Source organism: Pelecanus crispus, chromosome 2, assembly GCF_030463565.1.
Source record: "Pelecanus crispus isolate bPelCri1 chromosome 2, bPelCri1.pri, whole genome shotgun sequence".
In the NCBI taxonomy this organism is placed as follows: Eukaryota; Metazoa; Chordata; class Aves; order Pelecaniformes; family Pelecanidae; genus Pelecanus; species Pelecanus crispus.
This window is the reverse complement of record NC_134644.1, coordinates 154,673,386-154,688,868: the sequence shown is the minus strand read 5'-3', so window position 1 is coordinate 154,688,868 and position 15,483 is coordinate 154,673,386. Positions and strand designations below refer to the sequence as shown.

General features: G+C 35.7%; 1 protein-coding gene across 1 annotated transcript in view; it reads left to right on the top strand.

The window, feature by feature from the left end:
- The window catches only part of ANGPT1 (angiopoietin 1), a 167,097-nt gene that overhangs the window by 88,393 nt on the left and 63,221 nt on the right, over nucleotides 1-15,483 (top strand). Inside the window, exon 4 of the mRNA XM_075705277.1 lies at nucleotides 316-548. Within this exon, the coding sequence (XP_075561392.1) occupies nucleotides 316-548 (233 nt within the window). The remainder of the gene's footprint in view (nucleotides 1-315; nucleotides 549-15,483) is intronic.

Sequence of the window (15,483 nt, the reverse complement as noted above, 5' to 3'; positions counted from 1 at the left end):
TGAGCTTCTATATACAAATATGTTACTGGCCCTGTGCTCATGCACTTGGATGAGTGTAACAATTACATATGCAGTTCCATGCAGTTTACTCTGAGCACTACAGCATGCAAACATCACAAAATGGAACCTTAGAGAGCAGTTATACTTGGCTGCTTGACAGAGGAAATCAATGAGCCTAATTAGTAGATGCGACATTTTTAGAATAAATTATTTCTGTACTGAATTCTATGGGGAAAAATAAAATAGTTCTGTTTTCTGTATTAATAAATATGTTGGCATGAAATAATATGTACTAATTGTTTTATTTCATTTTAGTTTACTTGAGCACAGAATTTTAGAAATGGAAGAAAGGCATAAAGAGGAGCTGGACACTTTGAAGGAGGAAAAAGAGAACCTACAAAGCTTGGTCACACGACAAAGCTACATAATCCAGGAACTAGAGAAGCAGTTAAACAAGGCAACAAGCAATAACAGTGTCCTGCAGAAACAGCAGCTTGAATTGATGGATACAGTTCACACTCTGATCACCCTCTGCTCCAAGGAAGGAGGTAAGAAAGTAGCATTATAAAACATTAGAAGTACCAGGAAATTTCTTCTGAAGTAACTCCTAAATTTTTGAAAAGGCAGAACTTAATAAGCTTATTCCAAGAAAGAAAAGGACATTAGAATTGAGGACAAAAGAGCTGATGAGAACCCACAAATCAAATAAGGTTCAGACAGCGCTGAGGCCGACCTTTGTATTAATGTCCATTTTTTATTTTTTGAATTTAATATCATTGAGTTGTTATACTATGACCATAGCTGATGTAGGCCATAATTCCATTGACTTCACATTGACAATACTGATTTGTTCCTCTGAGCATGTTTCTCCTGCTGGGAGTAATCCAACCAACCATGGATGTTAACTTTATAGATGCCTATTTCTAATTTACTCTAGACTTCCTTTACAATCAATGGAGAGAACAGGGTACTGAACAAAGGAAAGTAACCCAGAACTTTATATATATATATGGGTGATATTTTGATGAACTTGGATGTAGACACTTCTGGTGCTGTAGACATCCAAAAGATTAATCTCTTCTCTTGAATGAGGTTTTATTTATAATAAAGGATCATTTTTCTTCCTTCTGCCTTGCTGGATTTTGTTTCTTTGTTTTTGGGTGCATTAGACACACTACAAACACAAAAGATAGAAATAACAACTTTTGAAAGAAGGGGTTGATAAAGACTCTAGAACATTTCTTCTCAAGTCTGCTTTTCTTAGTAAACATGTTTCTTACAGAAACTGAGAGAGAAATTCAGGTAGGATTTCAGTTTTCAAATGCTAAAGACACTGCAGAATGTCTCTGGAAAGAAATTTATTTTCATCGAAACTAGTCAAGGGAGATGGGTGAATAGAGACCACTGTAAAGGATGGAAATGGGACACTGGAAAGAACAAATTAGTAACTATGAAAACCAAGGCAAAGTCATACAGAAGAGAGGGAAAAAGAAACGTAAGGGATAATATAAGAGAAAAGGCATATGCTAAGAACAGCTAAAAGAGGATTAACAGCAGTGGCTGCTTTGGTATGCAGAGGGTTAAAAATACTGGGGGAAATAAAGTTGAGGAAAGAAAATAATATCCATCTGGGAAGAAGCCATCAAAACCCTTCTGAGAAAGGGTACAGGGTAAACTTGGAGAGAAACTGTAGATGTGCAAATTGTGCTAGTCATTCAGTGCATGTGGAAGCATGGATGAAAGAGGTCTATGTGAGGTTAAGCACCAGCAGTCTGAAGAGCCCGGCATATTTGCTTATTGTAATTCTAGAGCTCTAAGTGTCATAAATTATCTAAAGAACAAAAAGCAAAAAACAAACAAAAAACCCCCAAACAACAACCCCATCCCCCCAATCAAAACCTTATCACCTGCGTCGTTATTCAGTACTCTGTTTAAGAGGCAGAAGGACATATTAGATCATTCAATTATGCAGCTTAAGGCAGTGTGGGTTTGCTCTGTACTATATATTCCCATGCAACTTGTGTGGCTTAAATCTGAACTGTTCCAGTGACAAGGATTACATGTCTTCCTTTGGAAGTGTTGCATGCTTGGGCCCATGTTGATAGACTACATTTTTTTAAAAAAACTTTTTCCCCCCACTCATGTTGATTCTAAATGTTCCCTTCTGTTTATTCTGTTATACAGTTCCCCAGCATTTTGAATTAAATAATGTCCTTCATAGTAGGGTGTTCTCATATCAGTAGAGAAACACTGTGATGCAATGCAAATCCTTTATTATGTTTTATGGCCTTTTGGCAAAGAAACCTGGCAAAGCTGTGTTCAGAGTGTTCTAATAGAGCTCAGGAGTACTTTAAAATTAATATCAAAATGAAAGATATATTATTCTCATACAGAGACATACTGCAAGTTCTTTTTAAGGTTAGAAACAGATTTTCTAATAATTTTGAATTTGATTCAAAGGAAAAAAAAAAAACAACCAACATTTTTCCTAAACTTAGTTTCCTCAGCTGCTTCGTATAAAAACCTTGCATGAGGATTACAGAAATGAATGTTTAAAATTGGGCTCCTGGGTACAAATTCAGGTACCTGAACACCTGAATTTTCAGCAGTTTTTCTACTTCTGAGAAACTGTGGAAACAAAAGATGCTCAGCACAGTTAAATGACTAAATATAATTTTAATAGCCTAACTCAAACTCTTGATTTTGGACTCCAGTACCTTTTGTGTATTAACATGTTCAGAATTTTCCTTGGATACCTTTTTTATTTAAAGACAATAATTTAAAGAGAAATAGTTGCAGAAATGTTTCCACTTACTGTCTGTTTAAGTCTAGCTGACCAACATTTTTGGTAAGTACATTCACAGCTGAAAAAGGAGCCAGACATCTTAAGTTAAAATAATAATACTATCCTGGAGCACAAGACCACTCTAATGAAGGCTGAATACTAAAGCATTTGGTTGTACCAAAAAATAAGACCAGCTTCAGTCTGTGTGTTGAAGATGGAAAAGTATGCATGCTGGAAAGTACAACTGGAGTTACTCTAAATTCACAAAAAAATATGAAGTTTAGATAGTCTTATGTAAGTCTTTATGTGTGCACTAATGTTCAAAACATAAAATATGCTGTGAGAACTGGTGTTTATTTGGAGACAGAGAATAAGAAAATGTGATACATAAATCAGTGACACCACTTCTGTCTCGTAATTTGGTAAATCTCAGCCATCTAGTTTTGTAAGGGATATGGCAGAAATGGAAATGGTCCAGAAAAGAATAGGAAAATGGAAATAATTATAGACCTGGAAAGATTTCCATAGGAGGATAGAGCGAGCTGTAACATACAGAACTATTAGATGGGAAAGAAGGTAGGTGGGATGCTGTTATGGAAGCATACGAAATAGCTAATGGTAGGGAGAAAAGGAACAACCAGTAACACTGAGAGATATTTTCCATTGATAAAAGATAGTACTTGATTAAGTTAAGTAAAGGTTGCTAGGTATCATTGAGATTGAGAAAGATTTTTGAATTATTAGAAAGCTGAAGAGCTAGCAAGGGTGGGTCACCCTAAAAACTTCAGGCTTTTAACTAGGGACACTCATCTGTGAAATGAAGCACAACCTAAATAAGGCATTAAGTCTAGAAGGCCAGATTGTCAAAGATGAGTAACGTCCTACAGATGAACACAAGAGTTGAGAGGAATTCCAAACTCTAAAACTTGCAGTATTTTGAGAATGACTTTAAGTACCTTTGTTGGATTTTCAACCATAAATTTAAAATGTAGGTAGATATATTTTATGTTACATGTATGTGTATATATTTTAAAAAACTATTATCAGTATCAAGAAACCCAAAAATCTCACAGATAGGAAAGATAAGTCACAGACAGGAAAATTATGTTCTTCCTTGCTTAAATCATAGTATTCAGGATTTTCCACTTTGTGAAACTGAAATTAGTAATTTTAAAACTATTTTTAATAAAATAATAACAATACAGCTAAACAACTTCATTTGAAACCAAGCTGGTGATAACCATTGTTTTTTGGTTATAAAACATGAGACAAATTTCCTCCAGTAATGATGTAATCAAAGCAGAAGTTTTATTTTTAGATTAATTTAAATAAGTTGGGAAACTTTCAGAAGTTTGCCTGCTAGGAGCCTGTGAATAATATAGCTGAACAGTGTAGAGATACAGGGCTGAACAGAAACTGCTTTTGTTTAGTTTTACACTCTGAAAAGCTTAGCTAATGTAGTCCCTAGTATTGGATGACAACCCTAAGAAATCTGATTTGGTACTTCTACCGTGGCTAGACAAGTTTTAAGAGAATTTCTGAAGGATATAAAGGCAAATGAGAAAGAGAGAAAAAAGTAAAAGCCACACAAAGGGTAATTTTTTTTTAAATATAGATGGACCTAAATACAAATTCCAGATCCCACTGTCAGTGTCAGTTTTAGTACAGACCGATTTTGGGATGGGGACCACTTGTAAAACTTGGAATTGTTTCTGAGTTTGGCTTCCAAGATACCACCCAACTCTATCCCAGTGTGAACAATTCTAGGATTTCAGTTGCATGTAATCCTTAAAATAGACACTCTAATAGGTCACAAAGCCTACAGAGAGTCAAACAGATGCAGGATACCATGGGAGACTCACATGTCTCCATTTTGGCCTGTGCCTATGGCTAAATAGATTTGTCACATTATTTATGTATTTTTTAGGCAGGGGCAACAATCCTGGCAGTGGCTGCCAATACATTTCTAAAACAGAATTTCCAAAAAAGCAGCACTTTCAGACACTAGCCTTCCAATTGAAATGACTGTTTATTATGGTGAAAATTTAAAGTAACTTTTAAAAGATCAAGTAATCTCCAAATTCAAATATAGATAATGCCTGAAACTTTTGCTTTTCCCCAACAAAAGAGAGAACTAAAAACATTGAGGGGAAGGCTTAATTAATCATCATAGAGATATTGCACGACTACCTCCAAGACTGTAGAAGTCCTTCACCTGTCGAAGGTTAAGAGTTGGATAGACGCCACATCATTCTTTGCAAAGGTCATCAAAGATTTTGTGATTATTGTTTTCTTTAAACTGTTCATTCCTCACAATACTTTGCATATTATTTGTCTGAGGATGGATAAAGCATTTTGGCACATTGCTGTCATGGTCAAACAATAAATCTGTAACACAGTAACTACTTTAGTGACAGACTTTCTAAGCTTCCACGTCAGAAAAATTACTTGCGAAAAGGATATCTAGTGCTAAGTAGAGAGTCACACAAATATTACTCAAAAAGAAAAATAGAAATTATGTTAAACAGTAGATAATATCATCTGCATCATCAAAGTGTATACAGGTTCAAACCAAGTAATTCCAAAATTGTATTGACCCAGTGGGAAATTATGTTTCAAGCCAAATGTCACAAAATGTGCCCGGTCAAAAGTCACATATATTTTCAAATACATTGTCCTTTTTTTTTTTTTTTTCCAGTAGAATAAAATAGATCTAGAGTGTCTATTGTGTTAACATAAATTTGCATAACTTAGGATAGCTTCCCAAGTACTCCTACCCACAGATTCAGGGAATGTAAAAATTCAGTGGGAAAGTATATTTAACCATAAACTTATTTTCCTTTTCCTGTTTTTTATGTTGTCTGTCAGACTGCATAATAGCATACCTTGTTAAAATGTTTGGTCTAAACTTGTATACTTCAGAGGACTAATGGAACAGTAGAGAAAGTTTTGTTACAAATGTCTGGTTTTGTGACCTCCTAGTAGGAGAGAAATGAAGCATTAGCTTCCTCTTGAATGCTGACAAGAAGCTAAGCTTAATTCTCAAAATAATACAGATATATGCCAGGAATTTACCTCCCCAGAAGTGCCTATTGAGTTCATGAAGTAAATAACATGGTTAGTGGGTCTGGCATTTCTGAAAAGGTACAAATCTCCTGGGTTATGGGCAGTTTTCATATTTTAGAAAATTATGCAGGAAAAGTAAATACGTCCAAAAATTTATTTTAATGGTATTCAACCTTTTAAAAGGCATAGCAATTAATTTATTCAAAACATTAAACAGTAAGTAGTGTATTCCACTTCTTAGACCACAGTTGTTATGATGTTAAAATTTATGCTGAAGTGAAGAGAGTGAGAATAGAATGAGAACTTCAAAGAAATGACCCGAAGGTTATAGGCACAGGGGAAACTCCATTGACATAAGCAGAATTAACCCCAGCAGTGATGCTGGCCTACTTCATTAGAAGGACTTCAAAGACACCTTATATAATACAAGCTAGTATTTAAAAACAAAAAAAACAAAATCCCAGTGGGAATCCCAGGATAGAATAACAGATTCAGGTGTTCTGAAAAGTGATTTTAAATCTTAATATTTGGACTGTGTTCAGCAAGACAAATTTTCTGTATGATATTGAAACAGCCATATATTGGAATACAATAATGAGGAAATATAAATCTAATAGATTTTAGACAGCGGTATAGAAGAGTAAGGTTGTATGATACAGTTCTTGGTCATTTTTCTTCTGTGCATGGAAAGAATAATATTGGTACTCATTTGAGATATATTTTGAGGTGACAGCATGTTTTGTCTGGTACCATTTACCTAACAATATCTTTTCATTCCTTAAGCACTTGCCTTCTCTTTGTACCTCATCCTTGACATTGCTGGGTTTTTTCAACATGATGAGACATAACTAGTGAGGCAGAAACTTAGAGTGTGGCATATCGGTCACTTCATTAGTTTTCTTCTGAAGCACAGAAGCAAACAAAATAAGAGTTTTGCTAAATGCACTGAAGTTTCTGACCAACTTTGGCTGCAAGCTGTAGGTCTGAGGTGGATCAGGAGTGTGCTTGAAACATGGTAGAAGAAAAGAATGCATGAATAAAGTGACAGACTTTTTTTTCTTATACCTGAAATTGCATTTTTATTACCAATGTGTTATAACATACTGCAGTGTGATAACAAAACATGATGCTTTTCATCTGTGAAATTCTTTTTTTTTATTAAGGCTATTTTTCTTAATATTAATTAAGATTGAATTCAAAATCACAGACTTGACAAAGTTAGAGTGACCACACCAGAGCTTTAAACAAAAGCTCATTTCATGCACTGAAACCATCTGGTGTTCCACACTTATCTTATTCTGTCCTGAAGTCCTACTCTGATCCCCAAAGGTGTCAAAGTAAATAGCTTCAGCTAAGGTTGACAGTATGTGTGTTCAAGAATACAAAAAACATCCTTTTGCTCAGTTTCTGTCTACTTCCTTCTGCTTTAGAGATTTTATGAGCAAGCAGTTTCATTTTTTTTAAGACATCTTAAAGCAATAACAGAAATACATTTAGTTTAAAAAGAAATCAGAAGATCACTACCAGAAAATGTCTACCTGCAATTCACAAAGCTCACTATCATAAAGATGCATTCTACTTGTTGATATGCATTTATTTATATTTTGAAAGCTGGGGAAAAATTGAATCTTAATTTTGCACTTAGTGTCATGGAAGAGGGGTCCCCTTACCCTTACAGTAGTACATGGACCCACTGAGGTGGAAAGCGCTATAGGGCTGCAGAGAGGCCAGGTTGTCTGTACAGTTGTGTAGATATTCAGTTAAACATACACATTAGCATCAGCTTTATTTTGTGTTTCTTGTTTATTCTGTTCAGGTGCTATAGACTTCCTGTTTCCTTTGGAGACTTTCTGTATTGATATGCATTTTTCACAGATGCTCAGAAAGCTGAAGTAAGAGTTTTTGGGGGTCAGCCTCACCTGACTCACCTAATATTTACACTGTAGATGTAGAGTTCTGGTCTGGACTTCCTTTAGAGTCAACAAAGGCACTTTTGTCAAGTGATTTTTCTTAGGATGAGGTGAATTGCATCTGCAATTACCTGTTTTCCATATTATCTGTTAAAGGGTGCTGATATTAGTGCTGCTATTTATATGATCAGTATCTACATTGGGACAGATTAATTTTATATTCTTGTTTTCTAAACTAAATAAATAACAATATTAATTCCAAATCACCATGATTTAAAAATAAAAGTATTTTCATACCTTGCTCAGGCAAGGATACAGTAATTTCCAACTTATGCTGTATAATGAAATGCAACAAAGTGTATTAGGGAGGATCAATCCAGACTTTGGTTTAATAGAGATTCAGTACTGAAATAAGTCAATTGGAATGTGCAGCATTTTAAAAACATGTCAGTGGGAAAATATTCAAATTTTTCAAAACAGAATTGGGCATTCCCATATTTTATCCCTATTAACTTGTTGATTGTCACAGCAGGAGGTCAATATTTATTCGTACTGAAAAATGAATACTTTAAGTATATATTTTTACATTTAAATTCTTGATTGTTAATATTGAAATTAATTAACCACCCTCATTCATATAGTATATGTCAGTGCCAAATCCCTCTTCACTCTGCTTTGTGAAAATGGTATTATTCTCTCATGCCAAAGTTGTTATCAGCATATATAAACCAAATAACAACACTGCCAGTATCACCCAAATGGCTTGTTAGTGAAAAATTTCTTTGTATGCGTACCATTCTTCAGCTGGAAACACTAAATGCACATTAGGGTGCCTGTGTGGAAATATATACATCAATTAAAGAAATATGGGCACTAGAAATATTAAACAAAGCCAGTGGCTTAATCTCTCCTGTAGCAGTTTGTGAAAACTTCTTTAGTTCTCATCTCTCAGTGAATGGCTGGTTGCTCATAAAATTGCTGTCTCAAACAGAAACTATTAAGGAACTATATTGCAGCTGGATAATTAAGTGTCTTTATCTCTTTGTAAATGGTCCATAAGGCATTCTATTTCAGCTCACTAATGAGGACCACTTTATGGTATTCCTAAATGATGTCTTTCAAATGCACAGTGAATCGAAGTATTATTGTTGTTACCAGTCACTAAGGTTGGATTTATTGGGAAACAAACTTGATAACTGTTGATAATTTATTAGGTAGTAGATAATTATGCCCTGGAGAGGGTGAAAGCTCACTACGTTAACGTCGTTTTCCAAGACCGAGTCCATTCCTGCAGCACTACAGGAGGGAAATTCTGCTTTAAATGATTTGTTTAATAAGTAGTTGGAAAGCTTGAGTGCTCTTGCTATGCAATTGTTTGCCTTTCTTACTTCAGACTCTTAGAGGGCATGTGGGAGAGAAAAGTAATATTCTGTTAGCTGCTAAAACATTTCTGTAAATATTAATGTGAGGCATCTAATTGGCTACTCCTTTTCTCTTTCCTCCCCACCTTAAAAATATGGATCTTAAATTCTTGTATGTAATGAACCTTAGTGTTCCTACTCAATCTGACACTGGACTAGTTCCTAGGCTGGTAGAATCATTGTAGCCTACTAACTGCATTTCAGTATGGCCTGGTAATTATGCTGGATTGTACTTAAGACAGGTTTGCACATCTATTTGGGCCTCCCACATGCCCTAAGTGGTACATATGCAGCCATGAAGGGGTAGGGGTTGATGGCAAAGGGGCTATTTTTGCTTTTGTCATTGCTCCTTGGAAACAAAATCCTTGCACTTCTCCATCCAGTCTAGAGATTGTAGGGTCACAGGATGAATCAGATCATTGAGCTGCTCCAGTGGAATAATAAACCTGTATAACAAAAAAAGAAACAAAAAACCAACAACAAAACAACCAAGCAAACAAACAAAATCCACAAGCCTGCCTCCTCCCTTCCCCCCCACACCAAACCAAACCACTTTCTGCCAGATCTCCTATTAGCTGATTCATGGTGTGGCTATGGAGACAGTCTACAACCAACAGAAATGGGAAGAGCAGCACCAGTCCTTTATGTGACACCCTGCCATTGCACTGGGTTTTGGGTTATGACTAAGTGCTCCTTTAGACATTAAAAATATATGTGTGTGTGTGTGTGTGTGTGTAAATATATACATATATAATTACTTATACTTCCATAAACTCTGAACACTTAAATGAAGGCCAGCATTTTCCATTCTAATCATTCAGCAGATGAACGTGCCTGAGGAAGGAATTCTAGAGTTCTGTTTTCTTGCACCTTCTAAAATACCTATGTAAGTTCAAGATAAGCTCCCAAGGAAATCTTGAATGAAAGACACAGGAGGTGCTACTTGCCTATTAATGGTCGAAATGAAAATTGTGTTTTATAAATTATTACAAAGGAACAGAAAAGAAATCTGAAAAAATTGTACCACATTGTAATTCAGGATGTGCTCAAATGCTGTATAAAATATTGGACCCAATGTCTCAGAAAAAAAAAAAAAAGAACCAAAATGAAAAAATATGCAAAAAGCTACAAAGGTAGATGATCAAAGATGTGGAATAGCACTCATTAGGCATATGAGAAATACTTCAGGCAGTGTAGAAGATAATAGAAGGAGAATGCAGTAGAAATTGTAGGTGACTTGTGAAGCATGGATGCAGGATTACTGTCACTTTCTGCTAAGAATGAAGGGTCACCAGCTGAAATACACTGGTTAAAAGCTAACAACGAGAGATTGTCCTTCATCTGGTACGTGTATGGAGTTCCTTGGTACGAGACACTGTGAATGATTAAGATTCATGCGGCTTCAAAAAAAAAACTACTGAAAAAATTCATGGAAGAAAATTCTTTCAAAACCTATTAAATTTACAGATGATATATCTGGCAGAGGAAGCTCCTATGCTGTAAATTCCTAGATATGCTTGCCTGCTCTTCTGCTGTTCTTCAGTCATCTGCTTTTGACATCTGTTCCTACTGAAGACTTTTTTGGGACCAGGTGTTAGACCAGCCCTTGCAAAATTTAGGGTCCTCCTGGGGAGGGAAAGGCCTAAAGGAAAAAGAAAATAAGGAGAAAATAAGTAATTACACAAAGAAGAAAACAGAAGAGCAGTGAAGGTTAAAAGATCAAGCCTGGTGAGGAAGGCCCATGACTTCTAAGGCCTTTGATGCTGGAGATGGGACACTGGAGAGGCTGGAGCGGCAATGTAACCTGGTATAGCCACTCTCCTAACTTCATTTGGGACTGATGGGAGCCTTGACAATAAAGATTTATAAACTAGAATCTGCAAGTTTATAATCTATAAACTTGATTATGGAGTAGTAGTTCCCAGAATAGGAATATTTTATTCCATTATGTCAATTTTTTTTATTTTTTTCCCCCAATTTGCCTTTGGCCAGCTCTTTTTGTCAGATTCAGAGCAATCTGACAAAGAAATATTACTTTGAAAAGCATTTTGGTGAATGTATACTTTACTGGAAGGAAAATATATGTCCAAACTCCAGTTCCTAAACTTTCTCTCACCTCCCCAATAAGCAAATGTAAGTACACAAGCATGTACAAACAACGACTTACCTGAGAAGACTGCTGGACTGTAAGACATCCAGAAGCAGGTTTCATATTAATATCTGCCCCCCCCTTTTTTAAGATGATATTCAGACTTTGTGGAGATGAAAATAAAAAGTAGTATTAATACATGAGGAAATAAAGTTGATGTTGGAGAAAGTTTTGAATCGGGTAGTGGTAGTTTGTCTTTATAATTATTTAGAACCGGGTACTAAGTGCATATAAGTTCACATTTAAAACTTTTACTTAACTAGCTAGATGCATAAAAAGTTCCTGATGTTTTATCAATAATAAGTAACTGCAATATTTTTTTTAATTTCATACCTCTCAATGGATTGTAATTTTCTAATTCTTTTTCACATCGGCTATATTGGGTGATGGTGGTAGCTTTAATAATCCAGAAATACTTTTTGGAGAGGAAAAACACATAGTATATATTATGTACCTGAACATACTAGAATCCAGAAAATGCACTTTTCAAGTTCCTTTTGACAGGGACATAAATGTGCTCTTACATGTCTATCATTTTAGTTTGTAGGCAATGCTGTGGTTATCTGGAGAGCATATCTAACTTGAAGTTGGCTTCCAGGTTTGTGCCTTTCCCTGTGGCTTGTGTAACATTTGAAGCTCAACTATGTTGTCACAGGGCTGTCTTGTTGCAGGGAATAGTTGCACATCACAGCCAGCTATTAGGTTGCAGTTTAATGTTTGTTCTCAGGTGGAGGTTGGTATATGCAAGACTAGGCCACTGAAACAACAGACCGTACCTCTGGCTGTAAGTCAGCAAAAACTGAGTGGCTGTAACTCTTTGCATATTTTTCCTCCTCAAAACAAAAATAATCTTCACCGTTTCTGTGTCAGATCTGTTTGTGGTTCCTGCTGCTAAGTCTGGGAACATATATACATGTATGGGCCACGTTCCAGGCCTCCTCACTGGGGATATTTGACTGACATCCTTTTGATAACATTAGCAAACTGTTCCTGATTTGATTCTTCACGAGCCAGGCGCTTTGCCATCAGAACTGGAACTGTGGCGGTGCGCAGCAGCTGCACCCAAATGGCTGGGAAAGCTGTCAGAGATACAGGATCTCTTACAGAAATGTAGGATTCCCCACCATGTGTCTGGAACCATGACAAGTTCAAGGCAAAATTTATTTGCAGTCTGGATCTAGACAGAAACTGCCATTTGGTAGTCCTTGAGTGACCCTGTCCTAGAATGCTACAGCTGTAGGTAAAAGCCATCAGTTCACAACTTTCTCCTTTCTTGATTTTTTAGAAGCTGTTCATCTGGGGAAGGAAATTTTCACCTCAGATGCTTTGAATAGAGCAGCTAAAATTTAGGTCAATTCTGTTTGCCAATAAGATATTGAGAGAGACTTTTCCTTCTGGCTTCAAAAGCATGAAGAAATTTTTTAAGTGTATTTTGGTATGTATAGTGATTATTAAGTCCTATAAGAAAATTAGATTCATCTCAATAAAATGTTAAAACAATGAAAATATAATAATTCACTAAGACACCACAGAAATCTCTGCCTATCTGTCCAAATAAGTCCCTATCACGCAAAAAAACCCAACAGCTGTCTTCCATTTGCTGGCAGTATCACTAAAGGACATAAGATGCTAGTGATTAACTCAGTCTTGAATGATTTCACAAATATGGCAGTTCAGATATTAAATAATTTAGTAAATATGAATGTGATTTTATTGATTCAGTCAACATAATGAACTGCAGTTTAACATTCTTTATTGCTTACAGACAAACTGCACTGTTCAGTCACCAAATATCCGATGGGGACTTGAAAAGAAATGAGATAACCACTTCATTTTCTCAAAAACAATCAGAAATCTCAATTTTAAAAATCAAGTATATTATTTTTTAAATATTTTTTTCTAGTAGAGGTAGGATTATATAATTTTCATAAAATTTTCAAAAAGATAAATGTTGTATGTTTTAAATTTCATATTCCTAGAGGAGAACTTTAGGTTACTAAATATTTCAGAAGCTATTTATTCTTAGTAGTCAGTTTGTATTTCTTTAAACCCGGGCAGAAAAGCAGGCATCCTTTATTTGTGGTAGCTGTTAGGAACTGGTAAACTCATTTACTATTGACTTATTTTCATGACTGATAGCAGAAAAATAGTCTCACCCTACACAGAGGCACACACAACTAGCAATCGGTTAGGGGATTTCCCTGGCTCTTGCTTTGGGAAAAGGCCCTACATGTCTGAGCTCTCTCACTTGCAAGCTCCAGTAACCCTTTCTAAGAACACTGAAGAGGCTACAACCTCAGGTGCTGACGCCGGCTTTCTACTGAAGTTAATACTCTGTTAGTAAATGCAGCAGAACAGCTGCTCAGCCCTGGCAGTTCACAACCTCTGGGTTAGCAGAAACCTCGTTGATTAAGTTCCTGTTCCTCCATGGTGCCGCAGAGCAGTTGCAATGCCAGTGCTGTTGCCTCTGCATGGGAGCAGCCATCTGACAGAGCTCTGGGCAGTTATGGATGGTACCTGCTGTATTGCCTGGACTCAAATCATCATCCAGGGCATCAAGGAAAAGAAACAGCCCAAAGACTGATAACTGAAAGAAATAATTCATCAAGTAGGGAAACACGGGTAGCATAGCCCAAGGAGAAAGTTACTGGGCAAAAAAATAAGCAAAAGACTTTTGGAAGTTCAATGAAAGAAGAACATATTTCTCTTGTTAATTCTCCTTCTGTTCAGGAAGGTAGGATTTTCTACATAGGCATCATTGCTTCAAAGGAGCATGATTTCATCTCCAGTTTATTCATCCAGAAAACACAATCAAAAAAAACCCCAAGGGCTCCAAATTTTGGCTAAGCATTCAGGTTTAAAAAATGATAATATTATTTTGCTTGACATAGACTTATCATTTTCTTCAGGTACATAAAACTTTGGCATAAGCATTGTATTTGAAAATAGCTAAACTAACATTAGGAGTCTGTGTAAAGTCAATTAAGACCTCGAAGATCAACACAGAAATGTAATGGCTATGTATTTTTGTTTTAGAACTACTTTATCTGAGCCTCGTTACTTTTTTAAAAAAATTATTTACACATCTACCATATGTGAGCCAATGTATCAGTCAGGAACTTCACTTGATGTATAAAGGATTCAAGGTCTATGTAATGTTACAGAAAAAACAGTTTGGAGCTATACTAGGTGGAACTGGTTTGGAAATTGTATGGAATATTAAGTTAGAAAAACAATAGCAAACCATAGAAAAAACATATTTTACCCTAAAAGAACATTACCAGTAACATTCCTGAGTATTAATTTTCTGATAACTTTGGGTTGCTCTTGCAAATTACAGTCTGAGGTATTACAAAAAACTGAACTTTGTGCTGGTCATGCTTAATATACTGTGCTGCAATCTGTAATAGTTCAACACCTTCACAAGGAGCTGAGCTTTCCTTCCAGTGGGAGCACTAACTCCTGAGAGAGGGATGAGAGGTACCCAAGGAAAGCCATCTTCTCCTGGCTACAGTCATTCACTGAATAAAACCCACTACTGCAAAAGAAGGGTATTGGGTTGCTTAGCCTATAGAAAATTAACACATCTGCTGTCTGTGATCTCAGATATTTCAGCTATTTGATACTGAGAGGAAAGATGGAAGGAACTGGGCATATCTATGGCATCTATCTGTCCTTCATCTCTTACATCAACAGCAGTTTTACTGTGTTTTTTTCTAGTCTTTAAGAATGAGGAAAAAAAAATATTTCTAAGTATGCTTCCTAGAGATCCATCTCCTTAGCAAATTATTTTCAAATCTAATTCTAATTACTCTGAAATCAAAATCTTACCTTGTTTAAAATTTAAATAATATGAACTTTAGGATATACTAATGATGTTTTTGTCTAACTTTCAGTTAAAAAGGAACCAAATTCAAATTTCCTTGATTGACTCTTAAATACTTATTTCCAAGTGGTTTTCAATGTGTGTGTAACTGTTAAATAGAGGTAGGATAATCTGCCTACATAAAAGTATTAAAATATAAGTATTTTAAGACTCAAGGGAATGAACACTCTGCCTCTGCACAACTAAATACATTTTTTAGACAAGAGAGACTGATGTCTGCAGTTGAAACAACAGTATTAGAGAAATTCGGGCCAGGAAGAATGGAT